The sequence below is a fragment of the Balaenoptera acutorostrata genome, chromosome 2 (genome assembly GCF_949987535.1).
Source record: "Balaenoptera acutorostrata chromosome 2, mBalAcu1.1, whole genome shotgun sequence".
Lineage (NCBI taxonomy): Eukaryota > Metazoa > Chordata > Mammalia > Artiodactyla > Balaenopteridae > Balaenoptera > Balaenoptera acutorostrata.
Window position 1 is genome coordinate 174,975,624 of NC_080065.1, and position 24,364 is coordinate 174,999,987.

General features: G+C 49.2%; 1 protein-coding gene and 1 pseudogene across 2 annotated transcripts in view; one reads left to right on the plus strand and one right to left on the minus strand.

Annotated features, from left to right (window-relative positions):
- Window positions 1-9,467: 9,467 nt before the first annotated feature.
- Window positions 9,468-10,346, plus strand: LOC103006297 (NADH-cytochrome b5 reductase 3-like; annotated as a pseudogene).
- Window positions 10,347-13,465: 3,119 nt separating this feature from the next.
- Window positions 13,466-24,364, minus strand: part of AP1M1 (adaptor related protein complex 1 subunit mu 1) — a 30,062-nt gene continuing 19,163 nt past the window's right edge. For both annotated transcript variants that reach the window (XM_007183588.3, XM_007183587.3), the window contains 7 exons: window positions 23,205-23,331; window positions 22,015-22,157; window positions 21,488-21,559; window positions 20,692-20,850; window positions 15,250-15,375; window positions 14,537-14,612; window positions 13,466-14,376 (listed from right to left, as the gene is read on the minus strand). In XM_007183588.3, coding sequence (XP_007183650.2) covers window positions 14,354-14,376; window positions 14,537-14,612; window positions 15,250-15,375; window positions 20,692-20,850; window positions 21,488-21,559; window positions 22,015-22,157; window positions 23,205-23,331 — 726 coding nt within the window. In that variant the 3' untranslated portion in view covers window positions 13,466-14,353. The remainder of the gene's footprint in view (window positions 14,377-14,536; window positions 14,613-15,249; window positions 15,376-20,691; window positions 20,851-21,487; window positions 21,560-22,014; window positions 22,158-23,204; window positions 23,332-24,364) is intronic.

Genomic DNA, 24,364 nt, shown 5'->3' on the forward strand with positions numbered 1-24,364 from the left:
GATCCAGGAATTCCACCCTTAGGTATATACCCAAAAGAACTGAAGGCAGGGATGAAGATAGATATTTTTACACCTATGTTTATAGGAGAACTATTCACATTAGCCAAAAGATGGAAACAACACAAGTGTCCATCTACAGAGGGGTGGCTATACAAAATCTGGTAAATCCACCCAATGGAATATTATTCAGCCATAAAAAGGAATGAAGCACTGATACATGCTACAACATGGATGAATCTTGAAAACATCATGCTGAGTGAAAGCAGCCAGACGCAAAAGACCACACAGCACGTGATTCCATTTACATGAAATGTCCAGAACAGGCAAATCCACAGAGATGGAAAGCAGATTGGTACTTACCAGGGACTGAGGGAGGGGGATGGGGAGTGACTGCTCATGGGGACCGGTTTCCCTTGAGGTGATGAAAATTTCTGAGATTAGATAGAGGTGGTGGTTGCACAATATTGTGAATGCACTAGATTCCGTGGAATTGCCCACTTCAAAATGGTTATGTAAATTGTTATATGTTATGTGAACTTCACCTCAGCTAAAGAAACAAGAGTGAATTGGCGACACCAGGGCCTTGCACCTTCTAAAAGGATCTTGGCCCCTAGAGAGGGCAACTGAGTAGTTCCTACATGGTTGACAACAACCTAGAACTTCCTTTCTTCTAACAAAATGGCATGTAGAAGCCCCATGTGGACATGGAAACAGGCCCAGAGAGGGTCGGGAGTCTGCTCGAGGTCACACAGCAAGGGGAGCCAGTCTGTGGGGCTCGGCTTTGGACTGGGGTTCCCGGCTGAGCTTGAGCAAGGGACAGACCCAGTTCCACATCTGTTGAATGGCTGGAAGGAAGTGGGTGAGGGGTGCCCTGTCTGTTCTCCCCCAGGAGGCCCCTGTCCCGACCCCAGGGGGCAGCACTGGGTGTAGGGGACCTGCCCAGTCCTGGTGCCCTGAGGACTTCTCCAGCCTGTCCTTGGGGCCTCAGTTTCCCCATGTGTTCAGGGGGGCTGCAGGGCTCAGGCAGGTACTGGGCCACCTGCTGTGAGCTAAGGTCCCCTGAGTCTGGGAGGGTCAGACTGACTCCTTGGTGGCCCTAACTTGATCCTTTTAGCCAGGACAGGCTGGCCGGTGGGGATCACAGGCACCACCCGAGATCAGGGCCCCCAGTGCCCCTGTCCTCCTTCCAACCATAGTTTCCCTAGCTTCTTCTGGCGGGGGGCTGAGAGAGCACAGCTGAGTGATCTGGGAGCATTCGGAACCTGAGAACTTTCTATGACATTTCCGAGCCTCAGTTTCTACATCTGTCATGGTCAGGCTAAATGAGAATCCCCCAGAAAGGATAACATGTGTCTGGGGCACCCCCATGCTCAGAGAGGGCCTGATCTCCCCATCCCCAGGCCTGTCCCGCCCACCTTTCTCTGTGGCCTTGGACCCAAGTCCGCAAGCATTTATTTCTGACCCGTGGGCGCCCCCTGGTGGCAACGACTGGCAGAGCCTTGTGGGCATGTCCACAGGTCCCAGTCCCAGCCTAGCACTGCCCTGGACCCTGGGGACACAGCAGTGACAAACCAAACAGGGGACCCTTCCCTTGGGGGGCTTCTAGGCAGATAGGGGACACAGGAAATATGGAACAAAGAACAATTGTATGTATGGACAAACTGGCCTGGCTCGGGGAAGACGAGATTTGAATTGAGATGTGAGTGTTGGGAAGGAGGCAGCCGATATGGGTACACGAGGTGGAGGTATCTGCGAGTGCAAAGGCTCCGAGGTGGGAACAAGCTTGGGGCACATAAATGGGGGTGGCAGGAGCAGAGGGGAGGAGGACGAGACTGGAGGCCTGAGAGGGGATGAGACCAGACACTCAGGCGAGGAGGGAGGGTTTTACTCTGAGGGCACTGGGAGCTATGGTAGGATTTTGAGTGAGGGTGGGACAATCTTTATTAACAGTGATCTTGAGCTGTCACAAAAACACTGATGATAATTTAACATGTATGCACCACTGACCAGAAGAAATATAAAACTTGACAATGCAATCAAGGCCCATGGTCCCCAGCTCAGCCCTGGGCGTTCCTCTCCCTGCCCCAGAGGGTACCTCCGTCTAGAATTTGGAGTTAGTCTCTCCCGTATAGCTGTGGTCCCCAACCTTTTTGGCACCAGGGACCGGTTTCATGGAAGACAATTTTTCCATGGGCCCGGGGTGTGTGTGGATGGTTTTAGGATGATTCAAGCGCATTACATTTATTGGGCACTTTATTTCTATTATTATTACATTGTAATATATAATGAAATAATTATACAGCTCACCATAATGCAGAATCAGTGGGAGCCCTGAGCTTGTATTCCTGCAGCTAGATAGATGGTCCCATCTGGGGGTGATGGGAGACAGTGACACCCGAAGTGTGTTGCTTATATCTAGCCTACTCTGTAAGATGCATCTCCATGGTCACTTGCCACTCACTGATAGGGTTTTGATATGAGTCTGCAAGCAGTTGATTTATCATGGTCTCTGTGCAGTCACACCTCTCTGCTAATGATAATCTGTATTTGCAGCTGCTATCCAGTGCTAACATCACCGCCTCAGCTCCACCTCAGATCATCAGGCACTAGATTCTCATAAGGAGAGTACAACCTAGATCCCTCCCATGCACGGTTCACAGTAGGGTTCTCGCTCCTATGAGAATCTAATGCTGCCACTGATCTGACAGGAGGCAGAGCTCAGGCGGTACTGCAAGCGATGGGGAGTGGCTGTAAATACAGATGAAGCTTTGCTCGCTCACCCGCCCCTCACCTCCTGCCGTGCAGCCCGGTTCCTAACAGGTTGGGGACCCCTGCCTTATACGACTTTATATTTTATTATATACTATGTGACCATAGATGTCGAAGTGTTGTTTTACGTGATTTTAAACTTTGTATAAATAAGGGGGGGGGGGAAACATCCTCCTGCAGTTTGCTCATTTCATTAACAAGGTTTATATATTTTTAGCTATTAGTTTTTCAGTTTATTTTTAAACTTTGAAAAACTGAGGTATAACACGTGCACGTAAAGTGTTTAAAGTGCATGTCTTCAGTGCATGTGACTTACACATGTGTAAGCAGCACCCAGGTCACAATGTAGAGCTTTCCCATCATTCCAGAAGGTTCCCTCCAATCAGTAGCCTCCTGGTCCCAGCAGCAGCTGCTTTCGCTCGTGCCTGTGATCCGTTCTGTGGTGGCATGGGGAGAGCCCTTCTGCTTTTTTTGTCGCTGTATAACATTCCATTGTGTGGCTCATCTACACCTTGTGTTTCTAGTCTGGGGCTAACATGTGTCAGGCTGCTGTGAACATCTGAGCCCCTGTCTTTTCATGGCATGTGTGCTCAGTTCTCTTGGGTGAATGCCCAGAGGTGGAACTGTAGAGTTGCAGGCTGGGCAAATGGTCAGCTTTGGTAGAGACCACTGGGCGTAGCTGAGAGATGTGGCCGTGTCAGCATACCCAGCCCTGGGCCATTCACTGAGCGAGCAGAATATGTGCCTGGATAAATTGACAACTGTTCTGCCATCATCCCACCAGCTCCCATTTGGTTATTTCCCATTGTTAGCTCTTACAGAGCTATGGTGATTGTTCTTGGACCGTTTGTGCTTGTGTGAGGGGTATACAGGGGACTTGTGATGGAATTTGGGCCAGGGCCATAGGACAATGACATTGTTACTTTAGCCTCTAATTAAAATTCAGCATTTCTGAGGCGGGGCTGTGAAATCATAGGGGGCTTAGGGGGGCATTGATTACTGGCCCTTCCTGCCGGCTGTGTGCCTGTGCCAGAGAAAGCCTTTCCTTCTGTCCTTGTCTACTAGGATCTCCGAGAGGGGCGCTTTCTGATGTTTGATGGTAAATGGGGATCGTTTATGATGGGGAAGTAGCTTCCTTCTATCCCTACACCTGTTTCTACTAGAAAAGTCTGCTGTGTCTTAAACATTCCTTTCCCAAATTTACTGATATGGTTCAGTTTGGTGGTGGGATGAGTTATGTGGATCGAGTGGACACTGTGGAACCCATATCCTTCCTGGAATAAACCTTGCTTAGTCAGAGCATGTTGTAGTATTGACCTGCCGCTCAATTCTGGTTTGCTAATATTTTGTTTAGAAGTTTTGCTTCTAAAGTAAGGCTCATCTACAGTTTCCTTTTTTTTTTTCCTATCTTTTTAAAAAAATCTATTTATTTATTTGTTTGTTTTTATTTTTGGCTGCGTTGGGTCTTCGTTGCTGCGCACGGGCTTTCTCTAGTTGCGGCGAGAGGGGGCTATTTTTCGTTGCGGTACGCGGGCTTCTCATTGTTGTGGCTTCTCTTGTTGCAGAACACGGGCTCTAGGCACGCAGGTTTCAGTAGTTGTGGCACGTGGGCTCAGTAGTTGTGGCTTGCGGGCTCTTGAGCACAGCCTCAGTAGTTGTGGCGCACGGGCTTAGTTGCTCCGCAGCATGTGGGATCTTCCCGGGCCAGGGCTCGAACCTGTGTCCCTTGCATTGGCAGGCGGATTCTTAACCACTGCGCCACCAGGGAAGCCCCTTTTCCCCTATCTTTAACTGGTCTGGGTATTCAAGTGCTGGCTGCTTCAAAGACTGAACTGGGGAGCTTTCCACCATTTTGATTGCCTGGAATTAGAGTCATCTGATTTGTAATACATTAAATGGGGGGGAATTATAATATCGTACTGTAAAGTACACAAAACAGAAATGTACAGTTTAACAGAATTATGAGGCAAACATCTGTGTTACCACCATCCACTCAAGAAACAGAGTACGGACAGCATTGCAACCCACACCCCCTGGTCCTTCTCCTCTCCTCCCCCTCCCCCAGGTAGCCCTGTTCTGACTTAACCTTCATCTTGCTTTTTAGAGTTTTTCCCTTACTCTGGAAGCATCCCTGAAGAATATAGTTTAGTTTAAGCCTGTTTTTGAACTTCATCCCAAAGGAATCACCCTGTTTATGTTGTGTGTCTGAATCACTATCCATTAAGTAGGTCTTGATGCCCAGCTAAGAAAGCCATCCCATCTTATTCTTCTTCAAGATTCTTAATTATTCTTGGCCCTTTGCTCTTCCATGTACATTTTAGAATTCGCTTGTCAAGTTCCACAAAAACCTGACTGGGATTTTGATGAGGAATGCATTTAATCTATAATTCAATTTGAGGAGGGTATTAGTTTCTTATTGCTGCGGTAACAAATTACCCCCAAGTTAAAACAACACAAATTTATTAACGTAACAGTTCTGGAGGTCAAAAGTCTGGAATGGGTCGCACCATGCTAAAAGCAAGGTGTCAGCACGGCTGTATTCCTTCTGGGGGCTCCAGCGGAGAATCTGTCTCCTCACCTTTTCCAGCTTCTAGAGGCTGCCTGTGTCCTTGGCTCACGGCCCCGTCCTCCATCTTCAAAGCCAGCAACAATGGGCTGAGTCCTTCACACACTGCCACTTTCTGGTTCTTCCTCTTCTGTCACTTTCTTCCACATTTAAGGACTATTGTGATTACATTGGGCGCATCCAGGTTATTCAGGGTAATCTCCCTATTAAGGTCAGCTGATTAGCAACCTTAATCCCATTTGCAAACTTAACACCCCTCTGCCATGTAACTTAACATATTCATAGGTTTGGGGGATTAGAATGTGGACGTCTTTGGGGGGCATTTTTCTGCCTACCACAAGGAGTACTGGCATCTTTGATACTGTGACCCTATAATCATGGTATATCTACCCACTAGGTCTTCTCTAATGACCCTCCATAAAGTTCCTATACAGGGCTTGTATATTTTTAAAAATTTAATCCTAGGTACTTCATTTTTTTGACACTATTGTCAATAGTTGTAGTTTGCTTAAGAGTTGTTTATTCTTTTAAATCATAAATGAATGTTTAATTTTTTCAAATACTTTACCTGTACCTACCTATTGAAATGATCACATATGTTTTCCTCCCTTACTCCTTTTAAGATAGTGGATTGCTTTTCCAGTATTAAACCAATTTTGCCTTCCCAGGATTTAACCCAATTTAGTCACAATGTTATGTCCTTTCTATACATTGCCAACTCCACCCCCAACCCCACCTCCTGGAATTTTATTTAGGATTTTCACATCTATGGTCATCAGTGAGATTGGTCTATAATTTTCTTGTCTCAGATTGTTTCATGGACATGCTGATTTCCTAAAATGAGTAAGGGAATGTTTCTTATTTTTCTATTCTTTGGGCAGAGTTTGTGAAATTCTTCTTCTTCTATTTTTTTTCTTTAATGTTTGGTAAAACTTTCCCAATAAAGTCATCTGGATCTGGAGTTTTGACTAGTTTAATTTCTTTAGTAGTTATAGAACAATTCAGATTTTTCATTTCTTTTGAGTCAGTTTTTTTCCCCTCTAGGAATTTATCCCAGTTATCTAAAATTTTCAAGTTTGCTGGCATAAAGTTGTTCATAATACCCCTTTATCCAGTACTCCTTGCCCATATGGTATCTTCAGGTGGATTAGAAAAAGACAGTCCTCCCCGAGGTGGGTGAAGCTTTGGGCCAGGCACACAGCTTGGTAGACAGAAAGTGGGCTGAATGTCTTTGTGAAGTGGCACTTGCCTTATTCTCATCTTTTTAATGTTTCAAAAGCTACAGTAATGTCTTTTTCCCCCCCCCATTTCCAATAATAGCTATTAGTGCCTTTTTTTCATCTTGCTCAAAATTTCCAGCAGTTTTTCAATTTCATTCATCTTTTAAAATAGCTGACTTGTTGATCCTTTTTATTTGAATGTTTGTTTTCTATTTCCTTCATATCTGCTCTTTATTATTTTCTATCTATACTCAGGTTTATTTTGTTCTTTTCCTAAATTCTGAAGACAGATGCTTAGCTCATCATTTTCAGTCTTTCTTTTATAATATATATTTTATCAATATATATAATGTTGTATTACATATTACATATATGCAACATATATTGCATATATTTTAATATCTAGTATTAATACACTTAAGGCTACAAATTTCCTTCAAAATGCTACTTTAGCTGCATTGCACAAGTTTTTAAATGAAGTATTTTCATTATCTCTCAGTTCAAGATAATTTTCCAAAAATTTAATTATTTCCTAAAAATTAATTTCCCTAAAATTTCCTAAAATATAATTTTCCTAAAATTTCTTCCTTGATCAATGGGTTATTTAGAACTGGTTTCCAAAAAATGGAGATTTTTCTTATTATTGTTTTAAAATTGATTCCTAACTAAATAACGTTTTGGTAAAGGGACTATTTCCTTCAATCTTGCTTTATAACCCAGTGTGTGCTTCAAAGAAAAATGTATTTTGTAGTTGCTGAATACAATGTTCTACATATACAGGCCCATTAGGTCAAATTTATTAATTGTATAGTTCAAATATTCTGTATCTTTACTGACTTTTTTGGTTTATTTGTTCTATCAACTGCTGAGAGAGATGAATTTAAATTGCTCATTATTACTGTGGATTTAACTATCTCTCCTGGTAGTTGTGTCAAATTTTGCTGTATGTATTTTGAGGCCATGTTATTAGGGTCACACAAATTAAAAATATTTTTATCTTCCTGATGAATCTTTTATTATTATTATAATATGTCCCGCTTTATCTCCAGCAATGATTTCGCCTTAAAGCATATGTTGTCTAATATTAATATAACCATTCCAGCTTTCTTATGGTATTTCTATGGTTATTTTCCCCATCTGTTGTACATTTTAAAAAATTAATTAGTTAATTAATTAATTTTATCTTTGGCTGCGTTGGGTCTTCGTTGCTGCACGTAGGCTTTCTCTGGTTGTGGTGAGCAGGGGCTACTCTTCGTTGCAGTGCACGGGCTCTAGGCTCGCGGGCTTCAGTAGTTGCAGCACGCAGGCTCAGTAGTTGTGGCGCATGGGCTGTTGCTCTGCGGCATGTGGGATCTTCCCGGACCAGGGCTCGAACCCATGTACCCTGCATTGTCAGGCAGATTCTTAACCACTGTGCCACCAGGGAAGTCCCCATCCTGTTATTTTTTTAACTTTCTGTATTTTAATGGTTTTTATGTCTCTTATAACATAGAGTTGAAATTTTTAAAGATCCAGTTTGACAAACTGACCTTTAGCTGGAGTGTATACTCCATTTACATTTAATGTAATAATTGATATCACACTTAAATCTAGATTTAAATCTACCCTATTAATTTACTTATTTTTACCCTTTCTATGTTCCTTTTTATACCCCCTCTGGCCTCTCTGGCCTCCTTTTAGGTTGTCTGTGGCTTTTTAAAAAAATCATTGTCTTCCCTCTGAACATCTGGAAGTTACAATTCTGCTTTTATTATTGTAGTGATTCCTTTAGAAGTTATAATGCATGCTTACCAAAATGCAGATTTCATCGATGTTTTTTACTTTTGTCCCACACAATCGTGGACTTGGAACACTTTAACTCCATTTACTCCCTGAGGACTTTTTTTTTTCTGTTGTACATTTTAATCTATCATTTTTTTTAACTCCAGGAAACATTATTATTGTTTTATGCAACCTATGTTTGTTTAGGTTTTCCCATGTATTTACTCCTTCTTTATTCTTTATTCCTTCTTACATCTTGACCTTCCATCTGGGATCACTTTCTTTTTGCCCAAAGTAATATAATTTAGAATTTTCTTTAGTGTGAGTTGGCTACTGGCAAACTCTTACGGGCTTTGTCTGAAAAAGTTTTTATTTCAACCTCATTCTTGAAATATTTTTGTTGGGTTGGCAGTTTTCTTTCAGCACATTGAAAATGTCATTTTGCTTTCATCTGGCTTCCTTTATTGCTGATGAAAAGTAGGCTGTTTACCTTGTCACACTTTTGAAGTTAATGTGTTTTCCACCCCCAGCTGCTTTACAGATTTGTTGTCTTTTTTTTCTTTATAAATTTTACTGAAGTGTAACATATATACAGAAGAGTGAGCAATCATAAATGCTTGATGAATTTTCAAAAGTGAGAACACTCATGTAACCTGCATCCAGATTAAAAACAAAATCACTGGTATTTTCTAATTTCCATTACATTTTCTTCTTTAATTACACATGGTAATTTAGAAGTGTTCTTAAAAACTATATTTGGGGGCTTCCCTGGTGGTGCAGTGGTTGAGAGTCTGCCTGCCGATGCAGGGGACACGGGTTCGAGCCCTGGTCTGGGAGGATCCCACATGCCGCGGAGCAACTGGGCCCGTGAGCCACACCTACTGAGCCTGTGCTCCGCAACGGGAGAGGCCGCGACAGTGAGAGGCCAGTGCACGGCGATGAAGAGTGGCCCCCGCTCGCCGCAACTAGAGAAAGCCCTCGCACAGAAACGAAGACCCAACACAGCCAAAAATAAATAAATAAAATTAAAAAAACAAAAAACAAAACTATATTTGGGCTCAGTGACATGGCGGGTGGGGGGGCAGGACCGGGGCGTGTTGGTCTTGGTGGCAGCAGCGGAGCTAGAGCAGAGGGGAGCCACCACGGGGGCCCGGCTGAGCACGTTGGGCCACGTGGCCCTCTCCCCAGTCTGGTTCCTGTACAGCCTGCTCATGAAGCTGTTCCAAAGCTCCACCCCAGCCATCACCCTGGAGAACCCGGACATCAAGTACCTGCTGCGGCTGATTGACAAGGAGGTCATCAGCCTTGACACCTGAAGGTTCCACTTTGCTCTACTGTCACCCCAGCACATCCTGGGCCTCCCCGTAGGGCTAGCACATCTACCTCTCGGCTTGAATCGATGGGAACCTGGTCATTTGGCCCTACACGCCCGTCTCCAGTGATGACAAGGGCTTTGTGGACCTGGCCATCAAGGTTTACTTCAAAGACACCGACCCCAAGTTTCCCGCTGGAGGGAAGATGTCCCAGTACCTGTAAAGCATGAAGATTGGAGGCACCATTGAGTTCCGAGGCCCAAATGGGCTGCTGGTCTACCAGGGCAAAGGAAAGTTTTCCATCTGTGCGGACAAGAAATCCAACCCTGTCATCAAGACAGTGAAGTCTGTGGGCATGTTTGCGGGAGGAACGGGCATCACCCCAATGCTGCAGGTGATCTGCGCCATCATGAAAGACACGGATGATCACTCTGTGTGCCACCTGCGCTTTGCCAACCAGACTGAGAAGGACCTCCTGCTGCGGCCGGAGCTGGAGGAACTGAGGAATGATCATTCTGAGTGCTTCAAGCTCTGGTACACGGTGGACAGAGCCCCTGAAGCCTGGGACTACAGCCAGGGCTTCCTGAACGAGGAGATGATCCGGGACCACCTTTGGCCCCTGTGCTGATGTGCGGACCCCCGTGCATGATCCAGTACGCCTGCCTGCCCAACCTGGACAGCGTGGGCCACCCCAAGGAGCGCTCCTTCGCCTTCTGATGGGCGGGCCCGGGCCGCTGGCTCCGCCCCACACTCACCATGCCCTGTCCGCACCCACCCCTCCTGCTGTTGTCTGTTAACACCACTCTTCCCCACATCTCCTACTGCGGCCGGGTTCAGCCTGGCCTGCCCGTGCCTGGGAGGCACTGGGCTGGTCCCCAAGGGGCCCCTTTGGGAGCAGGGCTCTGTTAGAGGTGGGCCGCTGTCAGCCACCTTTAGGGCAGATTCCTGTCTGGGCCTCACTGGAGATGCCCTTCCCCACCCCCTCTTGGCAGGGGCTGCTGGGTGAGGGGCTGCCTCGACCCCAGGGTACAGCAGGCCCAGCCAGCAGGGAGTTGCGCTCTCCCCGGGGCTGGAGTAGGAGGAGGGGGCTGGCCGAGGGCCCTTCCAAAGCCTCAGCATTTCCCCAAAACACCCAAACATTCGGGCAGCTTTGGAAGCTCCAAGCAGTCGACCTCTGATTGACCAGCTTGGGGTCCCGGGCTGCCAGCCCTGATGGCAGAGCTAAGACGATGTATTTATCCCTCTGTCCCAGACCCCCCTCCTGCTGCCCTCACCCCAGGTGGGGGAGATTTTGAGCAGAGCCTCTTGTCTGAGGGATATTCTCAGTGGCCTCGACGTTGCCTTTAGACCACAGCATGTCAGCCTCTTGCATATCGGCTTTTTAGAGTCATTTTTATGAGCAAACATAACATTGAAGTAAAACTTTGCTAATTTGGAGAAAAAAAAGAAAACTAATTATATTTGTAAATATTTTAAAGAAATTCATTTGTTGTTGAATTCTAACTCAATTCTCTTGAGAATTCCTTAGAGAATGTGGACTCTAATACCAAGAATTCTTGGGAATTTGTGAAAAGTGTTTCAGGGTCTAGTACACTTTTTTTTTTTTTTTTGGCCTGAAGTCTATTTGGTCTGATATTAATATAACTACATGAGGTTTATTTTGGTATTGGTTAGCATTATTTTCCTTTTAACTGTGTTGTGTACTTATATTTCAGGTGTATATTTCACAAACAGGATATAGCTGGATTTTGTATCTTAAACTAGCAGGTTTGCTTCGTTTACATTTATTGTGATTCCTAACATTTGGATTTATTTCTACAATCTTATTTTGTGGTTTCTATGGCACAGTATGAAAAGTTGTGCAGTTTTAAGTGTTATTATTAAAAGATTCTTAGGACACCTTGTATTTATCCCGCTTTTTCATGCTCCTCTCTCCTTTCCTGTTGGTTTGTTAAAATTTTCTTTAAACCGTTTCCCAACCACTGGTTTGGAAGTTATACAAGATATAGCTTTTTTAGACTTTAGTCCATCTTCTTCCCAAACAGTATAAAGACCTTGGGAGGTATCGATGCCAACTGCCTATTTTGCAGGATGCTGTCCAGAATTTTAGTTGTACCTTATGTTACTACTCAGACATTACTAACTCATCATTACCACTGCTTTATACAGTCATTGATAGTTTAGATATTCCCAATGTTTTCCAAGCTTTTTCAGCAATCCTCCTCAAGTCTCTTTCCTTCCTCCTGCATTGAATCCTTTTTTTTTTTTTTTTTTTTTGTTGGCGGTGTTGGGTCTTCGTTGCTGTACACGGGCTTTCTCTAGTTGTGGAGAGTGGGTGGCTACTCTTTGTTGCGGTGCGCAGGCTTCTCATTTTGTGGTGGTTTCTCTTGTTGTCGAGCACGGGCTCTAGGTGCATGGGCTTCAGTAGTTGCAGCACGCAGGATTCAGTAGTTGTGGCGCATGGGCTTAGTTGCTCCGCAGCATGTGGGATCATCCCAGACCAGGGCTCAAACCCGTGTCCCCTGCATTGGCAGGCAGATTCTTAACCACTGAGCCACCAGGGAAGTCCTGAATCTCCTTCTTGTTGTACGCCAAGTTGCTTCGTGAGGGTCTGCTATTGTTAAACTTCTAATTTTGTTCTTTTGCTGGGCACAGAATCGGTCATCACAGATTAGTCATCTTCTCTCAGCAATTTGAGCCTATTCTTTATCTTCTGACTTCCATTCTTGCAGTTGTGAAACCAGCTCTCAGCCTAATTGCTTTTTTCTTTTGTGTGTGTGTTGTGTGTTTTTATCTTCTTTGCATTGCTTTTTATGATCTTCACTGAGTCTCTAATGTTCTGCATTTTGACTGTGATGTTTTTTAGTTTTAGACTTAGGTTTGTTTATCCTGATTTGGGCTCACTGGTTTCCTGAATCTGAGAATGTAAAGATTTTACATTTAAAATGTTTAATTTTGGAAAATTCTGGTCATTGTCTCTTTGTATATTGTGGCCCCCCCAGGGTCTTCTGGAGGGAGGCCACCAGGGCTTGCTGCAGATGTGGGCATGAGAGTGAGGGGTGGGGCATTAAGGGTACCTGCAAGGGCTTTGGCCTGAGCCCTGGGCCAGGGCAACGTCCTTTACTCCACGCAGTAGAAGGCCAAGATTCCACTCAGGCTGATGCCCACTAGACCTCCAAGGAGGAGCTGGGTGATATGGGAGAGGGAGAAGACGACACAGCCCTTGAAGGCAAGAGGGTGTGGGCCAGGCAGGGCCACCAGCGTTGGAGGGACAGTGGGTGCAGGCACCTGCAGTGGGAAGACAAGCTCCTCCTGCCCATGTGCCCACCATGATCCCCTCTATGGACCAGGCAGCGGTTCTCAGACTCCAGTGCGTGCACGAATCACATGTAGAGCCTGTTAACTGGTCTCCTGGGCCCCATCCCGAGACTCTGCCTCAGCAGGTCAGGGTGGGTCTGTGAACCTGCATTTGTAGTGAGCTCGAAGGGGACGTTGATGTTGCTGGTACCAGGACCACACTCTAAGGAAGACCACTGGGCTGGGGAGGGATGGGGGCAAACTGCTGGTGATCTGAGGGTTGGGGGTTGTAACAGTCATCTCAGGTGAGAGGGATACATTTTGCTCATGTGCTCTCCTCTGTGTGGCCCCCCTAGAAGGGGTGGCCCTGGTGGCCCAGTGCAATGGCTCTGCCGCCCCACTGCCTGTTCCCGCCTTCCCTGGGGGATGTAGGGCACTGGGAGCTGGTGACACCACACGGAGCCACACGTAGGTTGGCGTGAGCCTGCACCTCCCCCGGTCATCCAGGGGGAGTCAGCACCACGCTGTATCAGACGGAAGGCAGGCAGCATGTTTAATTGGCGGAATTTAATGTACTCGTGACACAAACACAGACAGGGTTGAAGGGGGTGGTGTCCAAGCACGGATGTGGATGACCCGTGCGCCCCACCCTCCGAGGCCGGGGGCCCTTCCTGGACCCCACCTCCCCTGGTGGGACAAACACTGATGTGGCTGAGTGACAGCATCGTGTGGCACAAGCTGGCCCTGAGAAGGCGCCTCTGTTGAAGCCTATGCGTCCACGCCAAGGAGCCTCCAAGGAACAGCCATAACCTGCAGCCTCCGATCAAAGTGCCAGGTTCCGGCCTGATGTGGGAAGGCGACCCAGCGTCAGCCTCGCTGGGGAGGAGGGAGAGGGATGGGGAGGTTCTGTCCTCGCTAAGTGCTGCCTGAGCGCTTCAGGATGAGGGGCAGGAGGCGTGGACAGTGAAGTTCACGTAAACAGCAACGGACCAAGACAAAAATCCAGGAACACTCAATAAACCTACAACATTCAACAGAACGGCAGCAAAACGGTGGCCCTGCCAGCCCGGCCAGACAGTGGTCTGGCGAGCATTTCCCAATCTTTTTGTGACTAGGAGCTAAACAGCACAGAAGGCTGTATTTGAACTCTGGAGGGAAAGATTTCTTTCCTTCCCTTCAAACTGACTCGGGGGCAAAGAGACGAGACTTCTTGAAGATTCGCCTCTTCTGGGAAAAGGGACTTGGGGGATGAGAGTGGCGACGGCACAGCAGGTGCACCTGGAGGAGGAGGGGCCCCTGGGTGGAGCCGGGAGGGTGGCTGGTGTCCAGGGGAGCCCTTCCTTCCGGCAGGCTTGGCAGGTGCTTCCTCCCGGTGCTTCCACCAGGAGCCCCGGTGCCGGGCCGGGAGCGCTGGCCACCATGGCCCCTCACTGGGTCCGGAGCTGGTAATCTAGGAGTGGGGAAGAGGCGTCTGTCGTCTGCTCTGCACCCTGGACCCACCTGCCCTGACCCTCGGGCTGCTCCGTGAGCACCACCCCGGAGACAGCAGCATGCCCACCAGGGACCTTTTCAGCACCCCCCGACCTGCCCCACGGGTGGGCCGCACGCACCTCCGTTCTGAGTGATGTAACGAACCCACGGCAGGGCCTGGTAACCGCTCTTCTCGATGATCTTCAGGTAGCGCACCTGGGGCACAGGTACCGGGGCCCTAAGCATGTACACGCCCCCATCCCCCTTCCTGGTCCCCCCTCCGTCATTTCTCCCGGGGCCGGGCTGTGACCAGGAGGGCGAGGGAGGGGGCAAAGGGCCTTGATCTGTCTGAACCTCTCTAAGGCTGAGGGAGGGTGGAGGTACTTCTAGAAGATGCGGCAAAGAGCCAGATGTGCACTCTCGGGCACAGCCCTCCAGCAGATTCCTGGAGAAGGGGTCCCGTCCAGGGTTCTCGTCCCCATGCAGGTTTTCTGCGGAGGTGCCCAGGAAAACGGGTCCCATGGTGGCAAGTGTGTGGATGCTAGAGGCTCAAACTCTAGTTTTGGGGACTGGATGCGTCTCTGAGCTTGGAGCTCAAGCACAGGTCAGGTCTGGGTAGACAACTGTGGGCCTCTTCCCATTAGGGCCGGGCTGCCCTTGGAGACAGGCAGAGCCGGGGAGCACCGCAGAGCCCCGGGACAAGCCAATTAGCACCCTTTTCTAACTGGTTGCACTGATGTCTGTCACCTGCAGCCCTGTGAGCCTGGACTGACACCTGGTCCCAGTCCCTGTGAGGCCCCCCTGGGCCTGTCCATGTCTGCTCTGGGGCCCTGGCAGCCCTGGCCGCGTGTACCTGGATGCCGGAGGTAGTGAAGTAGGGGATCTCAAACTTGACACTGATCGGGGGCTTGCCCTCCTTGTCCTCCGCCTCCACGCTGGGCAGGCCGAAGTGGGCCCGCATCAGGTACTCCTTGCCGCCCTGGGGGAGAACACCAGGGTGGAGGTGGTCAGGCTGAGGCTCTGGGCAAGCTCAGCCAACGGCTGCCCCTGGAGAATGCCAGGCTGCTGGCTCGGCCACCAAGCCCCTTCCTGTGTGGCCTGCAGTTACCCAGTGCCTTGGCTTCTCCAAAACACTCATACTTGTCCTCCAGGCCTCACGGGCTGCCCCCACCAGCCCCGCTGGGGAAAACTGTTGAATTCTGAGGATGAAGAGAAAATTTCACAAGTTGCCAGGCACAGAAGCCTAGCTGCTTCAAGGGAAATAAGACCAACAGGCCTTGGGAAGGAAGAACAGAGAGGGAGAGCGAGCGCACACAGCGCAGAGGTGGGCTGCCGTGGGACAAGGGCCCTACCTGCCCAGGCCAGAGTTCAGGTGAACACCCCTAGAGCCCAGTGTCAGGAAGGTGTGTGAAAGCAAGAAGGACATGTCAGAATGAAGAAAAGGGAACAGGGAGAGGCAACAAAAATAAGAGACCAAGGTCGGGGGCTGACTGATGAGCTGGCCCCGGGTCTTGCCCCCAAAGGGGGTGGCTCTGGCCCTGGAAGCTGAGCAATGACTCCAGAGACGGGGCGTGGAGCAGGGCCAGGAATGACTGGAACCCTCCTCTTGGCACGAGGAGTCAGGAGTCCTGGCCTGGTTGTCCAAGCGCCCGGTGAGTCTCACCCAGAACAGCAGGGAGCGGTGGGAAGCACAGCTCTCGTCACACGTGGGACATGGAGGGTTTTGATCCCCAGGCCTCTGGCAACAGGAGTCACTGCCGACCAGAGCTACTTCTGCATGCCTCGGTCAGGGCACGGCAGGGCAGAGCCACGCCTCCCCAGGGCTGAGCTCATGCTCCCCTCCCCAGGATGAAGCGAGTGGTCAGTCTCCGCTCATCAGTGCAGGAATGTGGACTCTGCCTGACTCGGTGCTATGTGCTGAGCGAAGATTCTGGGACAACGAGGGGAGAATTATGTGGTCTCAGCACTAAACGAAGCAGGCAGCAAAGGAATAAAATCAGCTCCATCAACCTGTGTATGAAACAATAACCTGACCAAAAATCTGAGCCTTATAAAAACAAAGTGGAGGGACTTCCCTGGTGGCGCAGTGGTTAAGAATCCGCCTGCCAATGCAGGGGTCACAGGTTCGATCCCTGGTCTGGGAAGATCCCACATGCCGTGGAGCAACTAAGCCCGTGCGCCACAACTACTGAGCCTGCGCTCTAGAGCCCGCGAGCCACAACTGATGAAGCCTGTGTGCTCTAGGGTCCACGTACCTACGTAACTATTGAGCCTGCATGCTGCAACTACTGAAGCCCACGCGCCTAGAGCCTGTGCTCCGTAACAAGAGAAGCTACTGCAACAAGAAGCCTGCGCACCACAACAAAGAGTAGTCCCCGCTCGCTGCAACTAGAGAAAGCCCGCACGCAGCAACGAAGACCCAAACGCAGTCCAAAAAAAAAAAAAAAAAAAAGTTAAGAGTAGTAATTAAAGAAAAAGCAAAGTGGAAAATGAAAGCAAAACAATATGCAGAGAGGCAGGCCCTCTCTGGGGGGTGGTGGAAGTCTGCAAGCCTACCTTGTGTCAGTCATGTCCATGTAAATGGGTTTACTTCTCCTATTAATGGCAAAGACTTAGAGGTTGGCTCACAGACCAAAACCCAACTCCACACTGTAAAAGCAGAGTGAGAAAGGCTAAACCAGTAGAAAGAATGGGTGAAGGCATGCCAGCCAAAGTCAAACAAAACAGAGCAGGGCTGCTGCCACAGCAGAGAATTCAGGGCAAAGAATGACAGGTGCAGAGGACGATAGTCCACAATCCTAAAGGCTATTCTTATGATCCATAGGGAGGATACAATAGATAGGAGTATCTATGCACCAAATAACATGGCAGCAACTTTTGTTAAGCAGATGCTACAAAAGAGGAGAAGAGAACCAGAGGAAGGCAGAGCTGGCCCAGCTCTCTGTCTGACTGATGCTGTCATGGCATCATGGCAGACCTCATGGCACATGTGTCAAATTCTCTACCCCAATAACAGAGGCCCTATCTTCTTCTCAACTACATATGGGATATTCACAAACTTTGACCTTCTATTAGTGTACAATGAACACTTCAATAAATTCTAAAAGTAGAAACAGCATGAATAACATTCTCTGGTCTCAAAGCACCAAATTTATAGTGAAGACAAAATGGAAAAAACCCCTTGACCAGGAAATTCAAACAAAACAAAACTAAACAAAAAAACACTCTCCATTCAATTACAGAATTTCTAGATAATATCAAATATTACATGCAAGATCTATGGGCTATACAGCTAAGGCAGGGTTCAGAGGAACATTTGTGGCTTAAATATTCATTTATATCAATACAAATTTTAAAACAAAATAATCAAATTAAAATACATAACTTGAAAACTAGAGCAAAGAAAGGATGAAGAAACTAAAATTAAACACTTATAAAACTGAAAACTATTACAACAAATAAACTAAAAAGTGAATCTGGAAAAAAAATACGCAAACCACCAGGTAACCTTATCAAGGAAAAAAGAAGGCACAAGTACGCAAAATAAGATATAACAAGGGAGAAGTAATTGTCATAAGAGAAGGGGAAAAAAAGACACCAATTTTCTACAACTCTGTGTAGACAAATTTGAAAACCTGGTTAGGGTGGATAATTTTGTAGAAAAATACAATTTACCTAAACTGACTCCAACAGAAATAGAAACTCTAAATGGTCTAATTTCCACAGATGAGTTAGAGAAAGTAACAGAGATACAGATGGTCACACAGCCAAATTCTACCAATCCTCTCAAGGCGAGACAATCTCAAGGCTACTTAAAACTGTTCTGCATCATGGAAAAGGGAGACAAAAAAATAATGAAATGGGTACAATATTGATACCTGATAGAGACTGTACCAAAAAAAAAATCAATCTCAGTTATGAATCTCAATGTAAAAATCCTACATACAATGTTAACCAACAGGATTAATAGCACATTAAAGAGAAAATAGATCATGATCAAGTGGAGCTTGCCAGAATGCATGGATGGTTCAAGATCCATCCTATATTAATATAGGAACTTACAGACACTGAAGAGGCGTTTGGGTAAATTCGCTGGCCATTTGTGTTAAAAACACAGTAAAGGGGACTTCCCTGGTGGCACAGTGGTTAGGACTCTGTGCTCCCAATGCAGGGGGCCCGGGTTTGATCCCTGGTCAGGGAACTAGATCCCACACGCATGCAGCAACTAACAGTTCGCACGCAGCAACTAAGAGTTCGCATGACACAACTAAGGAGCCCGTGTGCTGCAACTAAGGACCCCGCCTGCCACAACTAAGACCCTGCGCAACCAAATAAAAAAAAATAAATATTAAAAAAAAAAAACAGTAAAGTAGGACTGAAGTGAATTGTAGCCCAAAGCAGCAACACACTTAAGAGGGGAAACCCTGCCAGCTCCAGATGGGGGCAAAGCCAGGAGGCTGCTCTCTCCACCGCCATTTACAGGCAATGGCGACAGCAAGTGAAGCAGTGAGACGCCAGAAGCCATAAGGTGCCCAAGAATGGGAGACGAAAAGGGGAAACTGCATCTGGCTGCAAACAGTATGGAAGAATATCTAAAAACCCATGAGAATTGAAAGAAAAACTACCACAAACAAAAAATTTAGTAAGGTACCAGGACACAAAATTACCATACAAATGTTAGCAACCTGTTGTAAGATATAATGGAAGAGAAGACGCCGTTTACCAAAACATCAACTTAAAAATTATCCTAATGAGAAATATGCAAAACCAGAAGAGATCCTTGGGGTGTCCTGGAGGCAAGGAGTGTTCTGTGGCTTTTATCCGGTTCAGTTGTGTTCACTCTGAGGAAATTCACTGAGTTGTGCACATATCACTTGTTACTTTTCTGCATGTTATATTTAAATAAAAGTACCTTTAAAAACAATGGGAAAGGCCATATGAGGTATATATAAGGTAAGCATTAAAACATTCCCAAAAGGCACAAAGGTGAGACTGGGACAAGGCTATTGATAGGATAATTCGGCCTCAAAAAGGTGTTAATCCTTCCCAATTAACTTACAAATTTAGTGCAAACAAACTGATTCTAAAATTTATAAGAAAAATGAAACAAGCAAGAGTTGCCAGGAAACAGACAAGCAGTGGGGTTGTGGGGAGTTACGACAGTGGGGGTAGGGTTGGCCCTACCAGATGTTAAAACATAAAGTTAAAATGTGGCTTTGCGGCATGGAGAGACAGACAAGAGGATACTCAGAAAGAGACCTAATGCCGCATGAAAATTTGATTTTTGAAAAACACGGCATTTCAAACCACTGGGGAAAAGATGGGACTTTTTAGTAAATGATGTTAGGAAACTGGATAGCCATGTGGGAAAAGATAAAGTTGGATCTGTATGTCACCCATTTACCAGACTGTGCTCCAAAAGGACCTAAAGTCTAAGGTAAAAAATACTACTGTCCTCGTTCTAGAAGCAAACATGGGTGAATTGCTTTATAGCCTGGAATGGGGAAGCCTTTCAAATCATGACTTAAATTCCAAACACAATACAAGAAAAAGACTGAGAAATGTGACTACATTAAACAACAATTAAAAGAAGAAGCAATCAAAAAGTTTACACAGCAAAAAACACCAGAAACAAAGTCAAAAGACAAACACCAAACACTGAGAAATACCATTTGCAAATGATATCAAAGAAAAGGTACTAATCTTGCCCATGTGTAAACAGCTTTTGGAAACTAAGAAGAAAATGAGCAAACTTGATAGAGAAGTGAGCAAGAGACAGCTACGACAGTTTCCAGAGAAAGAAGCACAAACAGTCCTCTGAGACATGGAAAAGATGCTCCACCTTGTTTATCATGAGGATGGCAACGGGCCGCACCCTGAGTCGGCACAGCCGCGTACCCATCTTCCAGTCCCAGGGCACTCTTCCCACAAACCCAGACTCAAGTGCTCCAAATCCTGAACACAAGCCAGGTGGCTCTACCAGCCTGTGGGCCGGGGCAGGAAGTGCTCTACCTTCCTGGAGCTGGTGCTGGATTCCCGTGAGGCTCTGGCCCCAAGGCGGTCTGTTCCCCAGGAGGGAAGCTGAGTTCTAAACAGGAGTGTCAGAGGGAGAAAGAAGGAGGGAGAGAGGGAACCCTGCCGTGACTCTGAAGACAGGCCGGTTCACACACAAGAGGAAGGTGGAGTGCCCCCCTACCCTGGGCCCCGGCCCCGCCCCTGCCCCAGCCAGGCTGAGCCGAGCCGGCCTCTGCCCACGCCTGTCTGGAGGCGGTGCCCCGCCGAGAAGGGTGCTCACCGGGAAGGACTTGATGGACCACACAATCTCACTGTTCTCGGGGACCCACTTGACGCTCCCCACTGTCGTCTTGAACTTGGGTGAGTCAGCATCGTTGGGCACGGGGATGTGGATCTCCACGTTGTTGGCTGTTGACCGCCGCTTGAACTGGCTCTTGGCCTGGAGACGAGGCCGATGTGGCCAAGGTTGTGGCGGGCGAAGGTGAGACAGCCTGGCTCCCACCCAGCCTGCTCCCACAAGGGCCACATGCCCCTTGGCCTGGCCTCTGGGAGTTCCCCCCCCAGCACCAAGCTGACCCCCACGCCCTCTTCCCACCCCCTGAGGTTTGCCTTAAGCTCAACTCCGGACGGTCAGTCTCTGCCCTCCTGTCCCCTTGGCCTTTGGGACTCCCGATCCCTCCCTCTGGCCCTGGCCTCCAGGGAAAACGTCTGTGTGACCAGGGCTGGCCTGGGCTAGACGAGGTGACTGAGTGGCAGGAGTGCTCACCTGGACACTTGGTCACAGGCCACTGCCACGGTGGCCGCACACAAGACCTGGGCAGTGTGTCCTCTCTGTGCCCAAGGCCCATGCTGTGCATGAGCTCACAGTGAGGCAGCACGGATGACAGCCACAGGCCTCACGCCCTGGGCAGGTGTCACAGAGCCCCAGCGTGCCCCCAGTCCTGGGTTAGGACCCTGTGCCAAAGGCCCCGGACAGGCCAGAGATACCAGAAGGCCTGCACCAGGCGGGGAAGCCCAAATCCCCCCTCTTACGGCCCGCACGCCCGGCTGACGCTGCGTGCAGGACGCACACGCACCTTGATCATGTACTCGATGCGGCTGTGGGAATGCTTTTCAATCACGGACTCGATCCAGATCAAGGGCTTGACCTGTCGGGGAGAGTGAAGATGGCGCTCACAACCAGTCGTTTTACAAAGCCCTGTTTCACAGAGGGGAAACTGAGGGCAAGGGACCACTGGGCCAGGTGTGAGCCCAGCACACTGCTGCTCGGGGCTCCACAGCTGGTGCCAGGATGGGTCAGAGCATCAGAGAAAACGCAGGAAACATCACCGAGGACGCCCTGGTGGGGATGCCTGGGAAAGGGGCAGTGGTGCCAAAGGCCCCTCAGTTCAGAAAGTTCAGAGCCTTGCATTGTCAAACAGGCTCCTGGGAGCCCAGGCTGCTCGTGGGGAGCCGTGCCCATCCTGGGCATCACCTCACAGACGTGAGACTCGCTGGGACGGGGACGGCTCCCAGCCAGCAGGGAAGAGGAGGGAGGCTGCCCCAGGGGAGGAGCAGGGGCGGGGGCCTGGGGGCCCTCTTGGCTGGCGGCTGGTGCACTCACATGGGTGTTGAGGCGGTAGGACATGAGCTCGAACTCGCCATCAGGTGGGATGAAGGAGATGGTGCGGTCGTTCTCAAAGCGAGAGAGCCGCACACACTGGTGGAACTTCACGTCCTCCAGCTCCACGGACTTGCTTTTGCCACCTGAGGGGAGGTGGGGGTGAGGGCGGGACAGTCCCTAGGCCCCCCAGGCCACTCTCTCAGCAATGCTCCCACTGTCTGGGGTCCACTCCTGACAGAGCAGAGCAGAGCTGCCCCCAAATCTGTGAGAGTATCTTGGCCACGAACACCAAGGGGGCCGGCTTCTGAGGCAGCCACGCCCCATCTCTCCTCACCCCCCTGGAAGCCCCATCACGTCCCAAGATTGGGCTGAGGGCAGGGCTAGTAGGCCTAGTTCACACTGAGTCCCCAGCCAGGGCTGCTGCCTGGGACATGTTTGCTGAATGATTAACAGACCCCACTGGGGGTGCTCGGTGATGACTTGGGGCCCCCTGAGGGCCCCGGTCCTGTCATCCCTGGGGTCCTGTCTTGGTTTCCCAGCCCAGAGTGGCTGTGTGGGTTGAGCTCAGTCCTGAGAGCGCAGCTGCTCTGATGGGCTAACGTCAGAGAGGCCCTCACTAGCGATGCTGCAGACGTAACTATGACAACACGCGCCACTGCTCCGGCCGCCGGTGGACGTGTGGTTGGCGGGGAGGTTGGTGGTCCAGTTTGCAAACACGGAGCCCCAGCCACCCTGGGCTCCTGAGGCCGCTCTAGCCATGCCCCACCATGGGAAGTGCTACATCCAGGCCAGACAGCGCATGCTCGAACCACTGTGTGTGGCTTTTGAACAGCCCAGACCCAACGCCAGAGGTGAGGGCAGAAACTGGGCCCGGGAGGGGAGAGCGAGCCCCGTGGTACCTTCCAGTAGGTGGAGGTGAGGACCTGTGGCATGATGCTCCACGCGCTTTGGCAGCTAAGGTACTCACCTGCACCTCTGGCCCTCGGAGCAACAAGGGGGCTTGACTTGAGGATTTTCACTCTCCCATGTCCTCCAAGTCCAGGTGTTAGTTTATTCGTTTTCACAGTTGTCTTGTAAACAACGTGAAAATGTTTCTAAGCCAAGTGCTTGAGATGAACTTGTTCATCACGCAGATGAACAGTCCCTCAGCTGCCCCAGGGGTGAAACCTGGGCCCCGGTGGCATACTCACGGCCCGTGTTGTCGAAGAGAACCTTGTCGTTGAGGCCCAGGCGCAGCTCAGGCATGCCCGACAGGAAGACCCGCATCTTGATGGAGCCCACAATCTCACTGCGTAGGACGTTACCGTTGGCGCTGACCTAGGGGGTGGGAGGAGGGCTGAGGGGAGGCCCCACGCACCGGTCACTGTCCCCCCCACGCTGTGTGACCCTCCCGGCCACTCCCATTCTCAAAGCCCTTCTCACTGTCCCCTGAGCTGGGGAGGCAGTGCCAGGCCAGGCCAGGGAGGCAGACACTTACAGGTCCTGCCTTCTAGGCCTCAGGCCACACGAGGCTCCTCCCTCTCAGATGGGCCAGGCGATACTGTGCCTGGAATCCTCTCTGAGGGCTCTACTCTAAGTTGCTCTTGGGATGCCCGGGGCAGACCTGGTGGCTTGAGGCTGCATGCTCGGCTGGCCTGGGCAGGGACTCTACCAGGTCTGCTCATCTGCTAGGCTCTCTTGGAGCAGGCCAGACTCACTTTCCTGGAAATCTCTGTTTCTCCATGTGGGGCCTGGCAAAGCCCCTAGGGCTTGTTGAAGTTGGAGCTTCCTGGGCCCTGCTCCCAGGGCTGCCCTGATGTCTGATAACCACTGATGCAAAATAACAATACACTTAAGCAAATACAATCAGAGCTACAACACTCCTCAACAGGGCGGGGCTGTGACTTGGGCGACCTTTTAACTCCTGTGCAAACCGGAAGGCATCTGAGAGTGCAACTAAAAATCACAGCAGGACGATGGGCAAACCCGGAGACTGTCCTCAGGGAGCCAGGCTGCTGGAGCACCTCTCCTTGGGCCCATTTTAGAGACGAGGACACTGAGGCACAGAGAGGATGCCACACGCCGAGGGCACAGAGTGGCTGGCAGAGGTGCTGGGGCCGCAGCCTGGACCACCACCCCGTAGTGCCATTCTGCGTGAGGCCATATCCACACCAGCAAGTGAAACAGAGGGCTACAAACTCAGAGGCCCTAGGGCCATATGGGCCGTTCCTTGGAGGGCCCGAGTTTCCGAGTTCTGCAGAGAAGCAGGAAAATCTGTCCAGTCTTTAACTCAGATGTCTGGAAGTAACTCGTGCACACATGAAAGCCCTTCGCCTCTGAGGGAAGTGGAGAACTGAGGCGCCACGTGGAC